Genomic DNA, 18292 nt, shown 5'->3' on the forward strand with positions numbered 1-18292 from the left:
GTATAAGCCTAGTCGATCCAGTCTTTCTTTATATGAAAGTCCTGCCATCCCAGGAATCAATCTGGTGAACCTTCTTTGTACTTCCACTATAGCAAGAATGTCCTTCCTCAGATTAGGGGACCAAAACTGCACACAATACTCTAGGTGCGGTCTCACCAAGGCCTTGTACAACTGCAGTAGAACCTCCCTGCTCCTGTACTCAAATCCTTTTGCTATGAATGCCAACATACCATTTGCCTTTTTCACCGCTTGCTGTACCTGCATGCCCACTTTCAATGACTGGTGTACAATGACACCCAGGTCTCGTTGCACCTCCCCTTTTCCTAATTGGCCACCATTCAGATAATAATCTGTTTTCCTGTTCTTGCAACCAAAGTGGATAACCTCACATTTATCGACATTAAATTGCATCTGCCATGAATTTGCCCACTCACCTAACCTATCCAAGTCACCCTGCATCCTCTTAGCATCCTCCTCACAGCTAACACTGCTGCCCAGCTTCGTGTCATCCGCAAACTTGGAGATGCTGTATTTACTTCCCTCGTCTAAATCATTAATATATATTGTAAGCAACTGGGGTCCCAGCACTGAGCCTTGCGGTACACCACTAGTCACTGCCTGCCATTCTGAAAAGGTCCCGTTTACTCCCACTCTTTGCTTCCTGTCTGCCAACCAATTCTCTATCCACATCAATACCATACCCTTAATACTGTGTGCTTTAAGTTTGCACACTAATCTGTGTGGGACCTTGTCAAAAGCCTTTTGAAAATCCAAATATACCACATCCACTGGTTCTCCCCTATCCACTCTACTAGTTACATCTGCAAAAAATTCTATAAGATTCGTCAGACATGATTTTCCTTTCACAAATCCATGCCGACTTTGTCCGATGATTTCACCTCTTTCCAAATGTGCTGTTATCACATCTTTGATAACCGACTCTAGCATTTTCCCCACCACCGATGTCAGGCTAACCGGTCTATAATTCCCCGGTTTCTCTCTCCCTCCTTTTTTAAAAAGTGGGGTTACATTAGCCACCCTCCAATCCCCAGGAACTAATCCAGAATCTAAGGAGTTTTGAAAAATTATTGCTAATGCATCTACTATTTCTTGGGCTACTTCCTTAAGCACTCTGGGATGCAGACCATCTGGCCCTGGGGATTTATCTGCCTTTAATCCCTTCAATTTACCTAACACCACTTCCCTACTAACATGTATTTTCCTCAGTTCCTCCATCTCACTAGACCCTTGGTCCCCTACTATTTCCGGAAGATTATTTATGTCCTCCTTAGTGAAGACAGAGCCAAAGTAGTTATTCAATTGGTCTGCCATGTCCTTGTTCCTATGATCAATTCACCTGTTTCTGACTGTAAGGGACCTACATTTGTCTTAACCAATCTTTTTCTTTTCACTTATCGATAAAAGCTTTTACAGTCAGTTTTTATGTTCCCTGCCAGCTTTCTCTCTTAATCTTTTTTCCCTTCCCTAATTAAGCCCTTTGTCCTCCTCTGCTGGACTCTGAATTTCTCCCAGCCCTCAGGTGTGCGGCTTGTTCTGGAACCTGAGGATAGAATAAGTGAGAGGACCGCTGGCCCACTCATGCCTCCGACACCCTCCTCTAAGATCTTGTAACACAGCCCAGTGTAGCCATGCTAACCCTATATCCTTTGATTCCCTGAATATCCAAAGTATTGAGATATGAGCGTGTAATTGAACTGCAAAGTTTGGTGGAGAATCTCATGAAGTTATCAAGCTGAGGGGCTGCCTGTCCTCTCAATTGAATATAAAAGATTCATTCCACTTTTTGGAGTGAAGCAGGTGAATTCCCTCTATTCCACCTTTTCTGTTAAATCACCACCCAACATTAGTGAAGACTGCTCCTCAGGTTGCTGCTCTTGGAACTTATGGTTGGAAAATCGACTGTTCTCTTTCCGAAATCACAATGAAGCTATCAGGTCAAAAGCCTGTAAGAGGGAGGAAATGGCCTTTGGAGTCATTAGGCGATCTTAATGCAGATCTATTTTCATTCTTAGGGGATCACTGACCACTTTGCTGTTCATTCTCCGTGCCCTAGTCTCTGCCAACTTCAGTATCATCTATATCTACACTGCAGAGGTAGGTAGCATCCACTAGCTCAGGGGTGGGCAAACTTTTTGACTTGAGGGCCACAAAGGATTCTAAAATTTGACAGGGGGGCCGGACCAGGAGCAGATGGACGGAGTGTTTTGGTAATACACCTCATAAGAGAAAATAAAATATCATGGGATATGTAGAAAACATGTGCTTTAATTTCAATTGAAAATGAACAAATGCATTACAACAAAATATCTGTCTTTGAAGTCCCATGGTATTTAGCTATTTATTGAAATGACTTTTAAAACACTGAAAATTAAATGAATAAAATACAGCTTTTTTAAATAGTAACAGTTATTATTTTAAAGCACTGAAAATTCTGTTATCCTTCAAGATATTATCATCATCACTCTCCTCCTGACTGCCTTTATTTCAAAAACGGTAGGAGATGCAGGTCTCCTTGTCCTGCTCGATCTTATTCAATTGTCCCCTGTGCCAAAACTCAACAACGACCCGCACAATGACAGAACAGTGAGAGCGCGGCAGTATGCGGAGCGCGTTTTTGATCTGGAGCACATTTTTTATTCTGAGAACGTACGTGCACCTGCGCACTACTCATGTCCATCACGTAACAGAAATGACATGTAACATGTAAGGCTTATTGAAAAAAATATTTTCAAATACATTTTTTACATAACACAACGAAGAAACTTATTTTTAATTTCAGTGGGAACAGTGTTGTTGGTCTCCCTTTTTAGCCAGCGCATCAAATTCTGGATTTAGTTTTGTTGTGGCGATTCTCAGGATGGATCTGAGGTGTTGGTCAGTTAACTTGGATCTGTGGCTGGCTTTGTTGATGTTCATGACGCTGAACGCCTGTTCACACAAATAGGTCGAGCCGAACAAAGAGTAAAGCGCAAATGTGGAGTAATACGCTGCACCTCAACAAAGGTCAATGTGTAGCGGTGTGCTACACGCAGCGCTAAAATTACGACACGGAGTCGGTAACTGCAGTCGAAGAAAAAAAACATTATTCGAAATCCCCAGCCTCACTTTTAAGCCTCCCTCAACCTGCCCCCCTGCGCAGAGGCTCCAAAGCTCTGTGCTCGCAAATCCCCGCAGGCTATCTCCCTTCGCCGGAACGCTGGCTAATTGTGAGCCAGTTCGGATGTGCCAGGAAATGGGTCGCCACAAATGTATATAGAGTGCGTCATCTATTGGGAAAACGCCAGAATTGCGGGGAAAAAATGTTAACAAGGTTTATTAATATAATTTCATCAAGTTCTGCGGGCCAGATTAAAAAGCTTAACGGGCTGCATATGGCCCGCGGGCCATAGTTTGCCCATGCCTGCACTAGCTTACTGGGCTTATCATCATTTCAGCTAATAGAAGGAAGAATATCCTTATATGGATATAAGATATGGGATACAGAGAGAGATGATGAGAATTAATCTAAGGGAATTGGGGGTGCAGGAATTCACATTAAAAGGGTTGCTGGGCATGGGTGAGAGAACACAGGTCAGGGTACTTTTAGCTTTCTTAAGGGCAAAGGGGTTTTTTATAGGATGTGATGGATAAACAGGAATAGGGTACTAGGATGGCCAAAGATGGGAGGATAAAGTGTAGGTTGGGGAGGGGGGGGGGGTGTGTGTGTGTGTGTGTGTGTGTGTGTGTGTGTGTGTGTGTGTGTGTGAGAGAGAGAGAGAGAGAGAGAGAGAGAGAGATTGGGTGAAGGGATTTAGAATGGGAGTCTATTGCACACTCCAGAGCAGAAGGTGGCAGTAATGCACCATTAAGCTGGATGCCAACCGTTGTAAAACAAGACAGAGGGAGAGAGGAAGAAAGTCCTCTTCCTCCTCTTCCTTTCTCGTTACTTATTAAAAAAAACATAAAGGCCTCCAAGGTAATCGACCATTGTATTTTATTCCAATTTTTGAGTTTGCTCTCCAGTTTTCCAGCATGTTTTGATGATAATGTGTCACTAGAGAGGCTGCACTGAAAGCTGAGAGTGCCACAACCTTCGAGCAGGTTGAAATGAGAGTATGGTTGTAGCATATCAAGTTGGAGGCATTCATATCTGAACATGGCCACACTGAAAATATGGGAGAATGAGGCGGTGATGGATAGGAGCTAGAGGGAAGTAGTCACCCAAAGGTTGCAGGAGGCAGGTAACTGAGTGAGGGAAACGGGCATTCAGTAGAGAGTACCTCTGTGGCCGTTCCCCACAGTAATAAGTATACCACTTTGGATACTGTTAAAGGAGATGTCCAACCGGGGAAGCTGCAGTGACGGGGTCTCTGGCACTGGTTCTATGGCTCAGAAAGGAGGCGAGGTATAGGGCACTGCAGTGGTGACAGGAGATTCCATAGACAGAGGAACAGAGACAAGATAGAGACATCCGGATAGTATGTTGCCTCCCAGTGGCCAGGATAGGGGATGTCTCAGATCATGTCCACAGTATTCTAAATGGGGAGGGTGAGCAGCCAGAAAGTCTTGGTACATATCAGCACCATTGACATAGGTAGGAAAGGTGAGGAGGTCTTGAAGAGAGATTTTAGGGAGCTAGGTAGAAAACTGAAAAGCAGGACATTCAGGGTGGTAACCTCGGGAATTGCTGCCTGTTCCACACACCAGCGAAGGTAAAAATAGGATCATTGGCAGATGAATGTGTGGCTGAGGAACTGGAGTAAGGGGTAGAGATTCAGATTTCTGGATCAGTGTGACCTCTTCTGGGGGAGGTACATGTTGTACAAAGGGCACGGGTTGCATCTGGGCCCAGCAGAGTTCCAATATCCTGCGTGTCAGTTTGCTAGAGCTGTTCAGCAAGGTTTAAACTATTTTGGTAGGGGGATGGAAACCGGAGTGATAGGGCTGAGGATAGGGCAGTTGCTTCACAAACAGAGGCAGTGTGTAGTGAGTCTGCTAGCAAGGAGAGCCTGATAATAGGGCAAATCTGCAGTCAACGGGTTGAGTTGCAATGTAAAAGGGGTACAAAACTGATAAGGCAATGAATGCAGGACTGAATGTGTTAGATTTCAATGCTCACTGTATACAAAATAAGGTGTTGGTGTGTGGCCAAGTTGTTAAGGCATTTGTCTAGTTATCTGAAGGTCGCTAGTTCGAGCCTTGGCTGAGCCTTGTGTGTCCTTGAGCAAGGGACTTAACCACACATTGCTCTGCAACGGTGCCAAGCTTCATGGGTCCTTAATGCCCTTCCCTTGGACAATATTGGTGGTGTGGAGAGGGGAGACTTGCAGCTTGGGCAACTGCCGGTCTTCCATTAAAAAAAAACCCAGGCTTGCGCCCTAGAAACTTTCCAAGGTGCAAATCCGTGGTCTATCGAGACTAATGGAGGCCGACACATATACTGCATATACAAAATAAGTTAGATCAATTTGTAGCACAGTGGCAGATTGGCATTTATGATTTTGTGGGAATCACTGAACCGTGACTGAAAGAAGATTATAGCTGGGAGCTTAATGTTCTAAAGTGTACATTGTATTAAAAGGACAGGCAGGTTGGTTAAAAATGAAATCATATCATTAGAAAGAAGTGACATAGGATCAGAAGTGTAGAATCACTGTGGGTCGAGCAATGAAACTGCAAAGGTAAAAAGACCTTGATATGAACTATATATAGACCTCCAAACAGTGGCAAAGATGTGGTTTACAAATTGCAATGGGAGATAGAAAATGCATGTCAAAAGGGCAATGTTACAATAATCATGGGGGATTTCAATATGCAGGCAGGTTGGCACTGAATCCCAAGAGGGGAGTTTGTAGAGTGACTATGAGATGACTTTTTAGAGCAGCTTCTGGTAGATCCCGCAAGGCAATCAGCTATTCTGGATTGGGTATTGTGCAAGGAACTAGAAATGATTAGGGAGCTTAAGGTTAAAAAAATCCCTCAGGAGACAGTGATAGTAACATGACAGAACTCACCCTGTAGCTTGAGAGGAAGAAGTTAAAGTTAGATATGGAGTAAAGGGATTAAGAGGCATGGGGGAGGAGCTGGCCAAAATTGATTTGAAGAGAACACTGGCAGGGTTGATGACAGAGCAGCAATGGCTGGAATTCCTGGGAGGAATTTGGAAGGCACAGGATATCCCAAAGATGATGCAACAATGGCTGACAAGAGAAGTCAAAGCCAACATAAAAGCTAAAGAGAGAGCATATAATAGAAGAAAAATTAGTGGGAAGCTTTTAAAAACCAACAGAAGGCAACTACGTAAGTCACAAAGAAGGAAAATATGAAGGAAAGCAAGCGAATAATAGATAGAGGATATAAATGTTTCTTCAGATATATGAAAAGTAAAAGAGAGCCAAGAGTACAACTGTAAAATGATGATGGAGAGGTAGTAATGGGGGACAATGAAATGGTAGATAAACTGAATAAGTATTTTGCATCAATCTTTGCTGTGGAAGACCCTAGCAGTATGCTGCATATTCAATAGTGTTTGGTGGTGAAATTGAGTGAATTTGCCTTTTCCAGGGAAAGGTCCTTGAGGAATTGAAAGGTCTGAAGGTAGATAAATTACCTGGAGCAGATGGTGTGCACCTTAGGGTTCTGTAGGAGGTGGCTGAAGGGATTGTGAAGGCATTAGTAATAATTTTTCAAGAATCAATTGATTTTGGCATGGTTCCGGAGGACTGGAAAATTGCAAATGTCTCTCCACTCTTCAAGAAGCGAGAGAGGCAGAAGAAAGGAACCTATTGGCTAGTTAGTTTGACTCAGTGATTGGGAAGATGTTGCAGTTGATCATTAAGGATTTAGTTTCAGGCTATTTGGAGGCACATGGTAAAATAGATCAATGTCAGCATGGCTTCCTTAAGGGATAATATTTTTCGATGAATCTGCTGGAGTTCTTTAAAGAAATAACAAGCAAGATGGACAAAGGAGAATTGATAGATGGTGTGTACTTGGATTTTCAGAAGGCCTGTGACAAGGTCCCATATATGAGGCTACTGAACAAGCTAGGAGCCCATGGTACTCGGATGGATAGAGCATTGGCTGATTGACAGAAGGGAGTGGGAATAAAAGGAGCCTTTTCTAGTGACTAGAGGTGTTCCACAAGGGACTGTGTTAGGATTGATTCTTTTTACTTTATATGTCAATGATTTGGATGAAGGAATTGATGAATTTGTGGCCAGGTTTGCAGATGATACGAAGATAGCTGGAGGAGCAGGTCGTGTTGAGGAAGCAGAGAGGTTTTAGGAGAAAGATAGATTAGGAGAATAGGCAAAGAAGTGGCAGATGAAATACAGTGTCAGGAAATGCATGGCCAGGTACTTTGGTAGAAGAAATAAAAGTATACACTATTTTCTAAATGGAGAGAAAATTCTAAAATCTGAGGCACAAAGGGACTTGGGAGTCCTCACGCAGGATATATTTATGGAAGACATAGATTTTTGATTAGAGCATGAAAGGATATGGGGAGAAGTTGGGAGATTGGCTGAGAGTTAAAATGGATCAGCCATGATGAAATGGTGGAGCAGACTTGATGGGGTCAAATGGCCTAATTCTGCTCTTATATCTTATGGTCATATGGTCATTACCAGATGGGCTGGAATCAGGAAATATTTCTTGGTATTGGAACTCCTCACTGACTGGCCAGGCCTGGAAGTGACTTGGATCTATCAATGAGGAGCAGGTTTAATGTCAGTCAGCAATAAAATGTTCTTTGTTACATACAAGAAGCTCTGTAATAATGTGATAGTTACGTTCTGAAGAAGGCTTCTGTTATAGAACGTTGTAATAGCTGAACAGGCTGCAGTTGCTTGCAAAGCAAGTACTTAAACAATGTTCATAATACAAACAGTATTCCCTCTTCCATCAATCATGTTGCAACCAACTTGCATTAAGGAAACAGATGTTATAGCAGAATTACCTGTAGGTACAGGCTTTGGGGATAATTCTTCTAGAAATAGTAACCTGGAAGGACCATCGCCTCTGTCACCCACTGTTACACATACTACTCTAACTGATTTTAGAACATAGAGCAGTGTAGCACAATACTGGCTCTTTGGCCCACAATGATCCTTTAATGTACTGTAAGATCAATCGAAACCCTTCCTCGCACATACCCCTGCATATATCTGTTCATCGTGCTTATCTATAAGACTCTTAAGTGCCTCAAATGTAATGCTTCTACCATTTCCTCTGGCAATGCATTCCATGCACTTACCACTCTCTGTTTAAAAAAAACATATCTCTGACACCTCCCCTATACATTCCTCCAATCACCTTAAAATTATACCCTCTCTTATTAACCATTGCCACCCTGGGGATGGGGAGATAGACACTGGCTGTCCACTTTATCTGTGCCTCTTTATCATCTTCAAAGATTCAAAGTACATTTATTATCAAAGCACGTAGGCAGTATGCAACCCCTGAGATTCGTCATGAAACAAAGAAACACCATGGAGCCCGTTCAAACAACAATGTCAACCCCCAGCCCCACCCTACACGCACAGGTAAAAAGTCACACAACTGCAAAACACACAGAATATAAAACACAAATTTTCCAGGCATATTCAGTTCAGCTCAGTGTTCATTGTCTGCAGGCTGCCTCAATTCAAAATCATCCAAGGTAACAACAATAAAAGGAGGTAGAGTGCAACTGGATGATAGTCGTTGAGGCAGGTTACTATTGCTTTTTGTAGGCACCGCTATAATTCAAGCCTCTTTGAAGCAGGTGGGTACCTCAGAAACGGAGACACCTCATAACATGAATTAAAGAGTCCAATCCACAAACCACGTCGATCAAAAACCCAGACTCTGATGCCATCCTCTGACAGCATTGAGGGAGGCAGAGAAAGAGACCATTCAAAAGCAGGATTTCCCTTCAGGAGCAGCAAGCGAGAGGCTGGTAGATAGTCTGGACACCAGCTCACCTCGATGATTTCAGTCTTCCTCAGTGCTTTAATCAGCGAGATTGGTGAGAAGCAGTCAATCATGGGCTTGCACCCTGTCTCTAGGCTTCTTGGCCTCTAGGCCACATGCTTCACTTGAAACCTCATGGAACATTCTCACAGACAGCATATCACCAGATTGCTCAATTGGCCTGATAACCCACCACCAAAATGTAGATCACAAGCTCTAACAGTAGCAGAACCACATTTGAAAGATAAAGAAGACATAAAGAAGTGAAGGAAGTAGTTTTGTGAACAACCTGGACAAGGTCACGCTAGGTTGCATTGTTCACTGGTGCATCTTCTTCTACAGCCCTTTCAAACCACCTCTCATCTTCCTTCACTCCAAAGGGAAAAGACCTAGCTCACTCATGTCCTTTATAAATCCAGGTCTTTTATAAATATCACAAGGAGCAGGGGTCCAGGCAGAATACCCTCCATTACCACCCTCATCCTTCTGTGGGAAACCAATTCCAACTCCATGCAACACACACAAGACGCTGGAAGAACTCAGCAGTTCAGGCAGCATCTACGGAAAAGAACAAATAGGTGACGTCTTGGCCCATGGCATGAACTGTTTGCTCTTTTCCATGGAAGGTGCGTGGCCTGCTGAGTTCCTCCGGAATTTTGTGTGTGTTGCTTTGGATTTCCAGCATCTGCAGACTTTCTTGTCTTTCTGAATCCACACTGCTGACTTTCCTTGATCCGTTCCTCCCGACTATTTAAATGAGCCTAATGAAGGAAGGTGGTCAAAGATATTAGATCCATGAACGCCACATCCACCATTTGAATTCATCAACTTGTTTTGCCACTCCTTTGAAGAATTCAATTGGGCTCATGAGGCATGACCAGTCCCTCACAAAGCCATGCTGACCGCCCTTAATCAACCTGAGCTTCTCCTCATTCTCATAAATCCTGTCTTTAAGAATCCTCTCTAATTGTTTCCCCACTCACTGATGTAAGACTCCCTGGTCTATAATTCCCAGGATTATTCCTATTACCTTTCTAGGACAAAGGAATAGCATTTGCCACCTGCCAGTCTTCAGGTTCCATTCCTATTGTTAATGAGGACACAAACATCATCACCAATGTTGCAGCAGTCTCTGCCTATAGTAACCTGGGGTATATCCACCTGGCCCTGGGACACATCTATCCTGATGCCTTTCAAATGCTCCTATGCATTCTCTTTCTTAACGTCAATATATTCCTGCATATTAGCCAGCTCTACACTAACCTCACATACATCAAGGTCCCTCTCACTGAAAGTAATTATTAAATAACCTGGGTTATATCCTATCTGGCTACAGGGACATATCTATCCTAATGTTTTACAGAATTTCCAACATGCTGGTTCCTCCTTAACCTCGGCATGTCCCTCTCAGGGGAGAAGCAAAGTGTTCTTTAAGGATCTATATTTATTTATTGAGATACAGCATGCAACAGGCCTTCCAACCCCTTGAACTGTGTCGCTCAGAAATCCCCCAATTTAATGCCAGCCTAATCAATGACCAATTAATCTACTAAAACTGGAGCACCCAGAGAAAGCCTGGGAGAACATATAAACTCCTTACAGGCAGCAGTGGGAATTGAACCCTGGGTCATTGGTACTGTAAAGCGTTGTGCTAACCACTATGCTACTGTGTCGCCTGCTTCCAGATCTCCCCCATCTGTTCTTACTCCAAGCATATGCTCCCTGTTTTATCCCTGATCAGTCCTACCCTCACCCAAGTCATCCTCCTGTTCTTCACATACATGCAGAATCCCTAATCTTACTTGCCAGTGCCTTCTCATTTCCCCTTCTAGCTCTCCTAATTCCCTTCTTCAAGATTCAAGGTTGTGTCATAATTCTCCAAAACTTCCACCACCACCAACTGAATCTCACCACCAAACACATTTTTCCTTCCCCTCCCCCCACCGCACTTTCTGCTTTCCACAGGGACGACTCCCTTGTCCATTCGTCCCTCCCTCTGATCTCCCTCCTGGCACAAGTGGAACAAGTGCTACACCTGCCTTTACACCTCTTCCCTCACTACTATTCAGCACCTCAAATAGTCCTTCCAGGTGAGGCAACACTTCATCTGTGAGTCTGTTGGGATCAAATACTGTGTTTGGTGCTCGTGATGTGGCTTCTTATATGTCAGTGAGACATGATGTAGATTGGGAGATCGTTTCACCAAGCATCTACACTCTGTTCACCAGAACAAGCAGGATCTCCCAGTGGCCACCCATTTTAATTCCACTTCCCATTCCTGTTCCAATATGTCCAATCAATAGCCTCCTCCACTATCGGGATAAGACCACACTTACGTTGGAGGAATAATGCCTTGTATTCTGTTTGGGTAGCCTCCAACCTGACGGCATGAACATTGATTTCTCCAACTTCAAGTAATGCCTTCCCTTACAATTTCCTATCCCCTTTTCCATCTCTCATGTTAACTCCTTCCCTGCCCATCACCTCCCTCTGATGCTCATCTCCCCTTTTTTCTTTCTTCCGTGGCCTTTTGTCTCTTTCACCAATCAACTTCCTAGCTCTTTGCTTCATCTCTCCCCCTCCAAGTTTCACCAATTGCCTGGTGTTTCTCTCTCCCCCTCCCCACTTTTCAAATCTATTCCTCAGCTTTTTTCTCCAGTGCTGCCAAAGGGTTTTGGCCCAAAACATTGACTGTACTCTTTTTCCATAGATGCTGCCTGACCTGCTGAATTCCTCCTGCATTTTGTGTGTGTTGCTTGGAATTCCAGCATCTGTAGATTTTCTCTTGTTTGTGATCAAGATTGTTTAATGCCTTTTCCAGAACGCCAGTGTAAGGAAGAATGAAATGATTATTTCTCTAGATCTGATGTGGCCTCTAAAGCACAAACTAAAATAAAGAACACGATACTAAAAAAAACTCAGAACCCCATGTAACTGCTCCCTAAACAACTTCCACATTCCCATTGTGCATCTCTTCCCAATTCATACTTCCAACTTCATGCCAGATAGCATCATAATTCACCACCCTCCTATTAAATACTTTTCTACTCCTGTCATCCAAGGCTACGGTAAAATTCAGAGATGTAGTCACTAACTTCGAAATGCTCACCCATTAAGAGATCTGTCACCTGTCCAAGTTCATTGCTGAATACTAGATCCAGTATGGCCTCTCCTCATATTGTGTCAGGAGTCCTTCCCAGTTACCCCTAACAATTTCTGCATGATCTAAACCTCTTGCACTAAGGAGGGGCCAATGAATATCAGGGAAGTTGAACTCACCCATGATAATAACCCTGTGATTTTTATACCTTTCCAAAATCTGGCTCTCAATCTGCTCCTCAGAGTATCTGTTGCTATGGGGAGTGAGGGGTCTACAGAATACTCCCAATAGAGTAATTGCTTCCTTCCTATTATCTGACTTTCACCCACACCAGCTCAGTAGATGATCCCTCCAGAAGCTCCTCACTTTCTATAGCTGTGATACTACCCCTGATTAGCAATCCTGAAACCTGTTATTACTTTGTACCTATGCAACTTATCCATTCTCACATCACTCTTTTTGTGATTCCTTTGCCTCATACCAATGCCAACATGTGACGTAAGACAATAAACCTGCCAGGATGTTTTTGTGATATGGGTGGAAACCACAGCACCTGGTGGAAACCTAGCAGAAGGACATACAAACTCCACACACGAGGACAAAGATTGAATCTCAGTCTGTGAGACAGCAATATTAACTGCTGAACCATCATTCTGCCATATGCTTGGCACTCCCCCAATTAACTGGATTAATGCTGCCCTTAACACTAATCAATCTAGTGATCCTTCCCAAATGGCAACTTGTACAATGACTTCTTGTCATGATCCTAGGGTTATGTCCATCATCTCAAGCTTGATGGTGTGCATGAATATGTTTTTCCAAGAAGAAAACAATAATTGTTGCTTTTTTTCTTCATTCTAGGTCTATCCCACAATCATGCGTTCTTTGGGACTAGGGTCCTGTAGTTCGATGGCTCGCATTGGAGCAATGATTGCACCCTTTATAGCACAGGTGAGCTGTGTCTCATTCTGCCTCAAGGTGATGGGAAGGCCCGTGGTAAACCATTGGATATTAAATGGCCATTCCATCAATTAATTATCCAATTTTTAGATTAGATCAAATTGGAATTCTACTTTGTTTGGAACATTTGTTAATTTAGATATTTAAATTGACAATGACTGCTAACCAGAAAAAGAAAGATTTGTGCAGCCCCTTCTGTCTCTTCCTCCTCCACCACCAGACACTGGGCAGTCCTTTCTCAATGGGAAGTAATGGAAGGATACTCCTATTTAACAAAGGTATTTAAGGACAAACTCTTTCATTAACTAGGGTAGACTGTACTTAATTTCTTATAGGTATTTGAGATAGCTGAGTGATTACAATAATGAGAAATAGGCAGTAATTTCAACAAGAGGTCTCAAGATTGAAATACTAACTGTTTTTTTTGTAGCTGCAGCCTGACATGCCATCATACTTCATGTTTGCTCATTACTGACACTCAGGCCTGATTGGTGAATGCATTCTCTCTAATAAGTAATGCTTTGTCCATTCAGGTTCTTCTTGCCTCATGGCCCACAGCAGCCTTGTGCCTCTTCAGTGCAGTGTGTATTATCTGTTCCGTTTTGGCTTTCACCCTTCCAATTGAGACTCAAGGTCGAGCAATGCAGGTGAGATTCTGAGCATCTTCTTCATGTGTCCAGAGTGGTCATTAATGGAGGCAGAGGTGACAGAACAGTTAAACCCCGGCATCCCCAAGTGACTGATGAACGAGAGCTGCAGGGTTAGAGAAACATGCAGAGCTGGAGGTGACCTTCAGTGGAAAATATTAAATTTAAGATTTGCAATGATTAAAGCAAGATATTTTATTGAAAGGTAGTTTGGTGAGCACAGAGGCATCATACAAACTGAACAAATCTGGACTGTACATCAACCACCCATCTGACATTAATCTCATCTTTGACTCTCCCTTATACCTTATTAATTCCCTCTGGATTCTATCACTGTGCTGACCATTGATACATGTTAGGATTCCAGCAGCAGTTTTGGATGAGCTAAGTTTACAGGAGTGTAAGATGGCAACATTGAAGTAGTTATGATTAAAAGGCACAAAAGCCCAAAGTTGAATTCAACTGTAAATGATGTAAGGCTGGAATGGAGATAGGATGGGAACCTTGGTTGTGCATGGACCTGTTAGGTATGGACTTGAGTATGACTCTATAAGCTTTGAGAATTATGCTGACTGCACTTGGAGAGGCCCTCACCAAAGCTGTTCTAAATATTTATATGCTTGGGAAGGTGTTAAGCAATGATTTAACATTTTTCCATTAAGTTGGTGCCAGCTTTAGAAACTATTTTAATTTTCTTTTCAGGAGATCAAACCATCTCCTACTGGATTATGAATACAGGTCTGGATTCAGTGTATGTTGGAGCAGAAGAAGCATGACCTCTATTCTTGGCACTTTTTGAACACTTTCGCCAGAAGAGGTCAAGTTGTTTGCTGGACAGTACGTATGGTGTGGTATTTTCTCATTGCTATTGCATTGGGAACAACATACACAATGTTGATTGGAAGTTCATCCCCCTTTCTCAAGTCCTTCAAATATCCATCATCATAAATGGCCTTTGGCAGAGAAGGAGCACTGAGGAAGGCGGCCATCGGGGAAAATGTGTTATACTACTTGCAGTCAGAAATTACATTGCACCTCAAAATATGGGATAAAATAAAAACAAAAATAAACTCAAAAACAATTATTTCTAATTCTCGTAACAGATACCTCAGCCTTGGTGGTGGATATGGATTAATGCTATGTGAAACACTGAAGCCCAGTTGAACAAGGAAAGATTTCTCTCCTCACTCTATTGTGCCTTTGCTTTTGCCTTCCAATAAACCTGAGGTCTTATCTGTAAGCCATGTCCAACAGCCATCTCTATTACTCCTGAACTTTGCATTCCTCTTAACCTAGGAAAAACATAATCTTTCCTGTGCTGTATTTGGCCCTGGGGAGCTACTAGTATGAAGAAGAGCTCTTTGTCGTGAAATGTCCATAAAGATTTTATAAGGGATTGATGTCACTAAAACCGGTCCAATATTAACTAAAGTGGTGCATTATTGCTTTATCCTCATGACTGATGGAACATAACTACGACACAGATAGTGATTTTGCACATCGCAATGTTGCTGATAATGTCTAAATTTAATGTGTTGACATTATTTTATTATTATATGTATCATGATACAATGAAAAACTTAGTTTTGCATGCCAACCATAAAGATAATTTCAAGAATCCTTGTTATTAAAAAAGCAATATTACAATTGAGGTGATTTAATGCTTTGGATCTGTCTCTGAGAAGTTCTACATTTCTTGTTAGGAAATCTCAAGTACCCACATTAGAATAAAAGAAATGAAAGGGGGAAAAGGCCACCCATCCCTACAAGCCTGCTCACCTCTCATCAACATCATAGCTGATCTTCCGTCTCAACTCGATTTCCTTGCACTAGCCCCATACTTTTGATTCCTGTGTATACAGAGATATCTATCAATCTTTTTTTTGAATTAGTTCAGTGACTGAGCCAACTGAAAGCGCTGGGGTAGAGAATTCCAAACAATACCACTACGTAAAGACATTCCTCCTCATTTCAGTCCTAAATGGTCTACCGCTTAATCTAAGGTTGTAACTCCTTATTCTGGACAGCCGGGGTAACGCCTCTCACTGTGCCAAGTCCAGTATGAACTTTCTAAGTCTGAATGAGATCTCCTCACACTTTGCTAAATGTTGCTGGTGCAGGGCAAACCTGGCATCTGAATTTTCTAGTCAGTCAAATGAATTAAAAGTAAAATTGGAAATATCTGGGCCCACAGTCAACATAGTGGGAGGGACCTATAGAGAAATTACCTTTTTAAAAATAGGCATAGCAACTTTTATCAATGAATATGCAGTGGGCCCAGATAGAAGAACAGATAAACCCTTCTGAGTTTTAGAAACTATAGGTCCAGAGTCATTCATTTTTCCCACAGACAGTAAACACATGATATTTATAGGATAATATATTTATGCAGTTTTTAAATAACAAACTACAAGTAAAAGTCTGTGTTATTTGCACTTAGAAATGTTTAATCATTTTTACCATTTTGTTGACATTTTGGTATTGATTGTTGTAATCTGAAGATAAACTTTTAATAATTCTAAATGTAATCATTCATTTAAATGTAAGGTTAAATACCGTTTTCCTGATATGAAATTGAAATGTGTTAGAAACAGTTCTCAGCTGTGCTAGGTTTTGTTTGCCAACTTGTTGGTGAGTTTGTAAAGATTTGTTTGAGGTAAATTGTGTGCTTTTTAATAACTTCAAACATTTCAGTTGTATTTTCCTGTTTATAAATTTCTACTTGTTATAATTATTTTCCAATATTTTAATTTGTAATCACATGCATCATGCATGAGCTTCTTCAACCTGCTATGAAATTGCAATGCAATCAGTTCAATTCACCCTTTTGTTCTTTCCCCTTTCTTCTGAAATATTTCTTTCTCCAGAATTTATTCATTTTGGGATGCATGGAGCCATGGAATGATACAGCAGAGAAAAAGGATAGTCATCTATCATATCCAAATTAATCATTGGAGACCAAATTAATATACTAATTTCATTTAGCAACACCTGCACTGTAACCTTCTAAGCTTTGGTAATTCAAAGATAGTTCTTGAATGTTGTGAAAGTTTTGATCTCCATCATGCTCTCAGGTAGTGTTTCAGATTTCAGCTGCCTTCTAGGTCAAAAATACTCTTCTTTAGACCCCCGACAAGCCTCCTATTCATAACCTTAAGCCTAGCCCTAGTTTTTCATTATCTTCTGTAATTATATCCCTCATGGTTTGCAGATCCCCCCTCAGCCTCCTCTATTCCAAGAAAAATAAACCAACCCTACCCATCCTCTTATGAATGAATCTTCCCTGCATCCTCTCCAATGTATCCACATCCTTCGTAAAATTAGGTGACCCAACTAGCTCACAGAGCTTCAGCTAGTGAATTCAACTACCCTTTAAACAGTGCAATCCGGATAATAATAATTTACTGCATTGAAAATGCAGTAGTTTTTACTGCATTGAAGGGCACCATGGTATTGTAGCAGTTAATGCAATGCTATTACAGCTCAGAGCAGAGCTTTTATTTATTGAGATACGGTGTAGGATAGACCTAGGATAACCCTAGCTTAATCACTGGACAATTTACAATGACCAATTAACCTATCAAGCGGCACACCTTTGGCCTGTGGGAGGAAACCAGAGCACCCTGAGGAAGCCCGTGCGGACATGGGGGTAACGTACAAACTCCTTACGGACAGTGGCAGGAATTCCAGCATCCTCAGTAAGGAGTCTCTTATGTCCTTCTCTGGAACGTGTGGAATGTTTTCTCCTGGTCCTCCGGTTCCCTCCCACAGTCCAAAGACGTGTCAGGTAGGTTAATTGGTCATTTTAAATTGTCAAGCGATTAGGCTAAGGTTAAATTGGGGTTGTTGGGAGGTGCATCTCGAAGGGCCAGAAGGGCACTATATATCTAAAAGTAAAATATCCTCTCAATCCACTCTGGTTCTGTAGCTCATTATATTAAATCATTGTCCTCCATGTTCTTGTCAATGGAATAAACTGAAAAGCAATAAATGCTTCTCTGTGAGATCATTCCATTCCCAAAGGTTCAGTTTATCCACCTGGTACTGAGCTCCTGGTTGGGTCACCCATGAAGGTAAGGTCATGAGGAGGTTCCAGACAAGGAGCGTTCCAACAAGGTGGAAATGGTGGAAGGTGATGTCACATCACAATGCAGTAAAGGCAGAGGAAGCCTGCAGCAGTGAGGGGTCCTTCATCATCTTGCACTCCATTCCACTGGACCTTGACCCTGATCTGTCACATTAAACAAAGTCATGCACTCCATTCCACTGGACCTTGACCCTGATCTGTCACATTAAACAAAGTCGTGCACTCCATTCCACTGGACCTTGACCCTGATCTGTCACATTAAACAAAGTCATGCACTCCATTCCACTGGACCTTGACCCTGATCTGTCACATTAAACAAAGTCATGCACTCCATTCCACTGGACCTTGACCCTGATCTGTCACATTAAACAAAGTCGTGCACTCCATTCCACTGGACCTTGACCCTGATCTGTCACATTAAACAAAGTCGTGCACTCCATTCCACTGGACCTTGACCCTGATCTGTCACATTAAACAAAGTCATGCACTCCATTCTTCATTAAAGGAATCAACTCCTAACATCCCAGTTATATGGATCTTCTA

The 18292-nt window shown here is 42.2% G+C and overlaps 1 protein-coding gene across 1 annotated transcript in view; it reads left to right on the forward strand.

Moving 5' to 3' along the window:
- svopl (SVOP-like) overlaps positions 1 to 17609 on the forward strand; it is a 101652-nt gene extending 84043 nt beyond the window's left edge. Inside the window, exons 12-15 of the mRNA XM_059977791.1 lie at positions 2034 to 2115; positions 12917 to 13006; positions 13549 to 13662; positions 14365 to 17609. Coding sequence (XP_059833774.1) covers positions 2034 to 2115; positions 12917 to 13006; positions 13549 to 13662; positions 14365 to 14394 — 316 coding nt within the window. The 3' untranslated portion in view covers positions 14395 to 17609. The remainder of the gene's footprint in view (positions 1 to 2033; positions 2116 to 12916; positions 13007 to 13548; positions 13663 to 14364) is intronic.
- Positions 17610 to 18292: the final 683 nt, after the last annotated feature.

Source organism: Hypanus sabinus, chromosome 8 (assembly GCF_030144855.1).
Source record: "Hypanus sabinus isolate sHypSab1 chromosome 8, sHypSab1.hap1, whole genome shotgun sequence".
Classification (NCBI taxonomy): domain Eukaryota; kingdom Metazoa; phylum Chordata; class Chondrichthyes; order Myliobatiformes; family Dasyatidae; genus Hypanus; species Hypanus sabinus.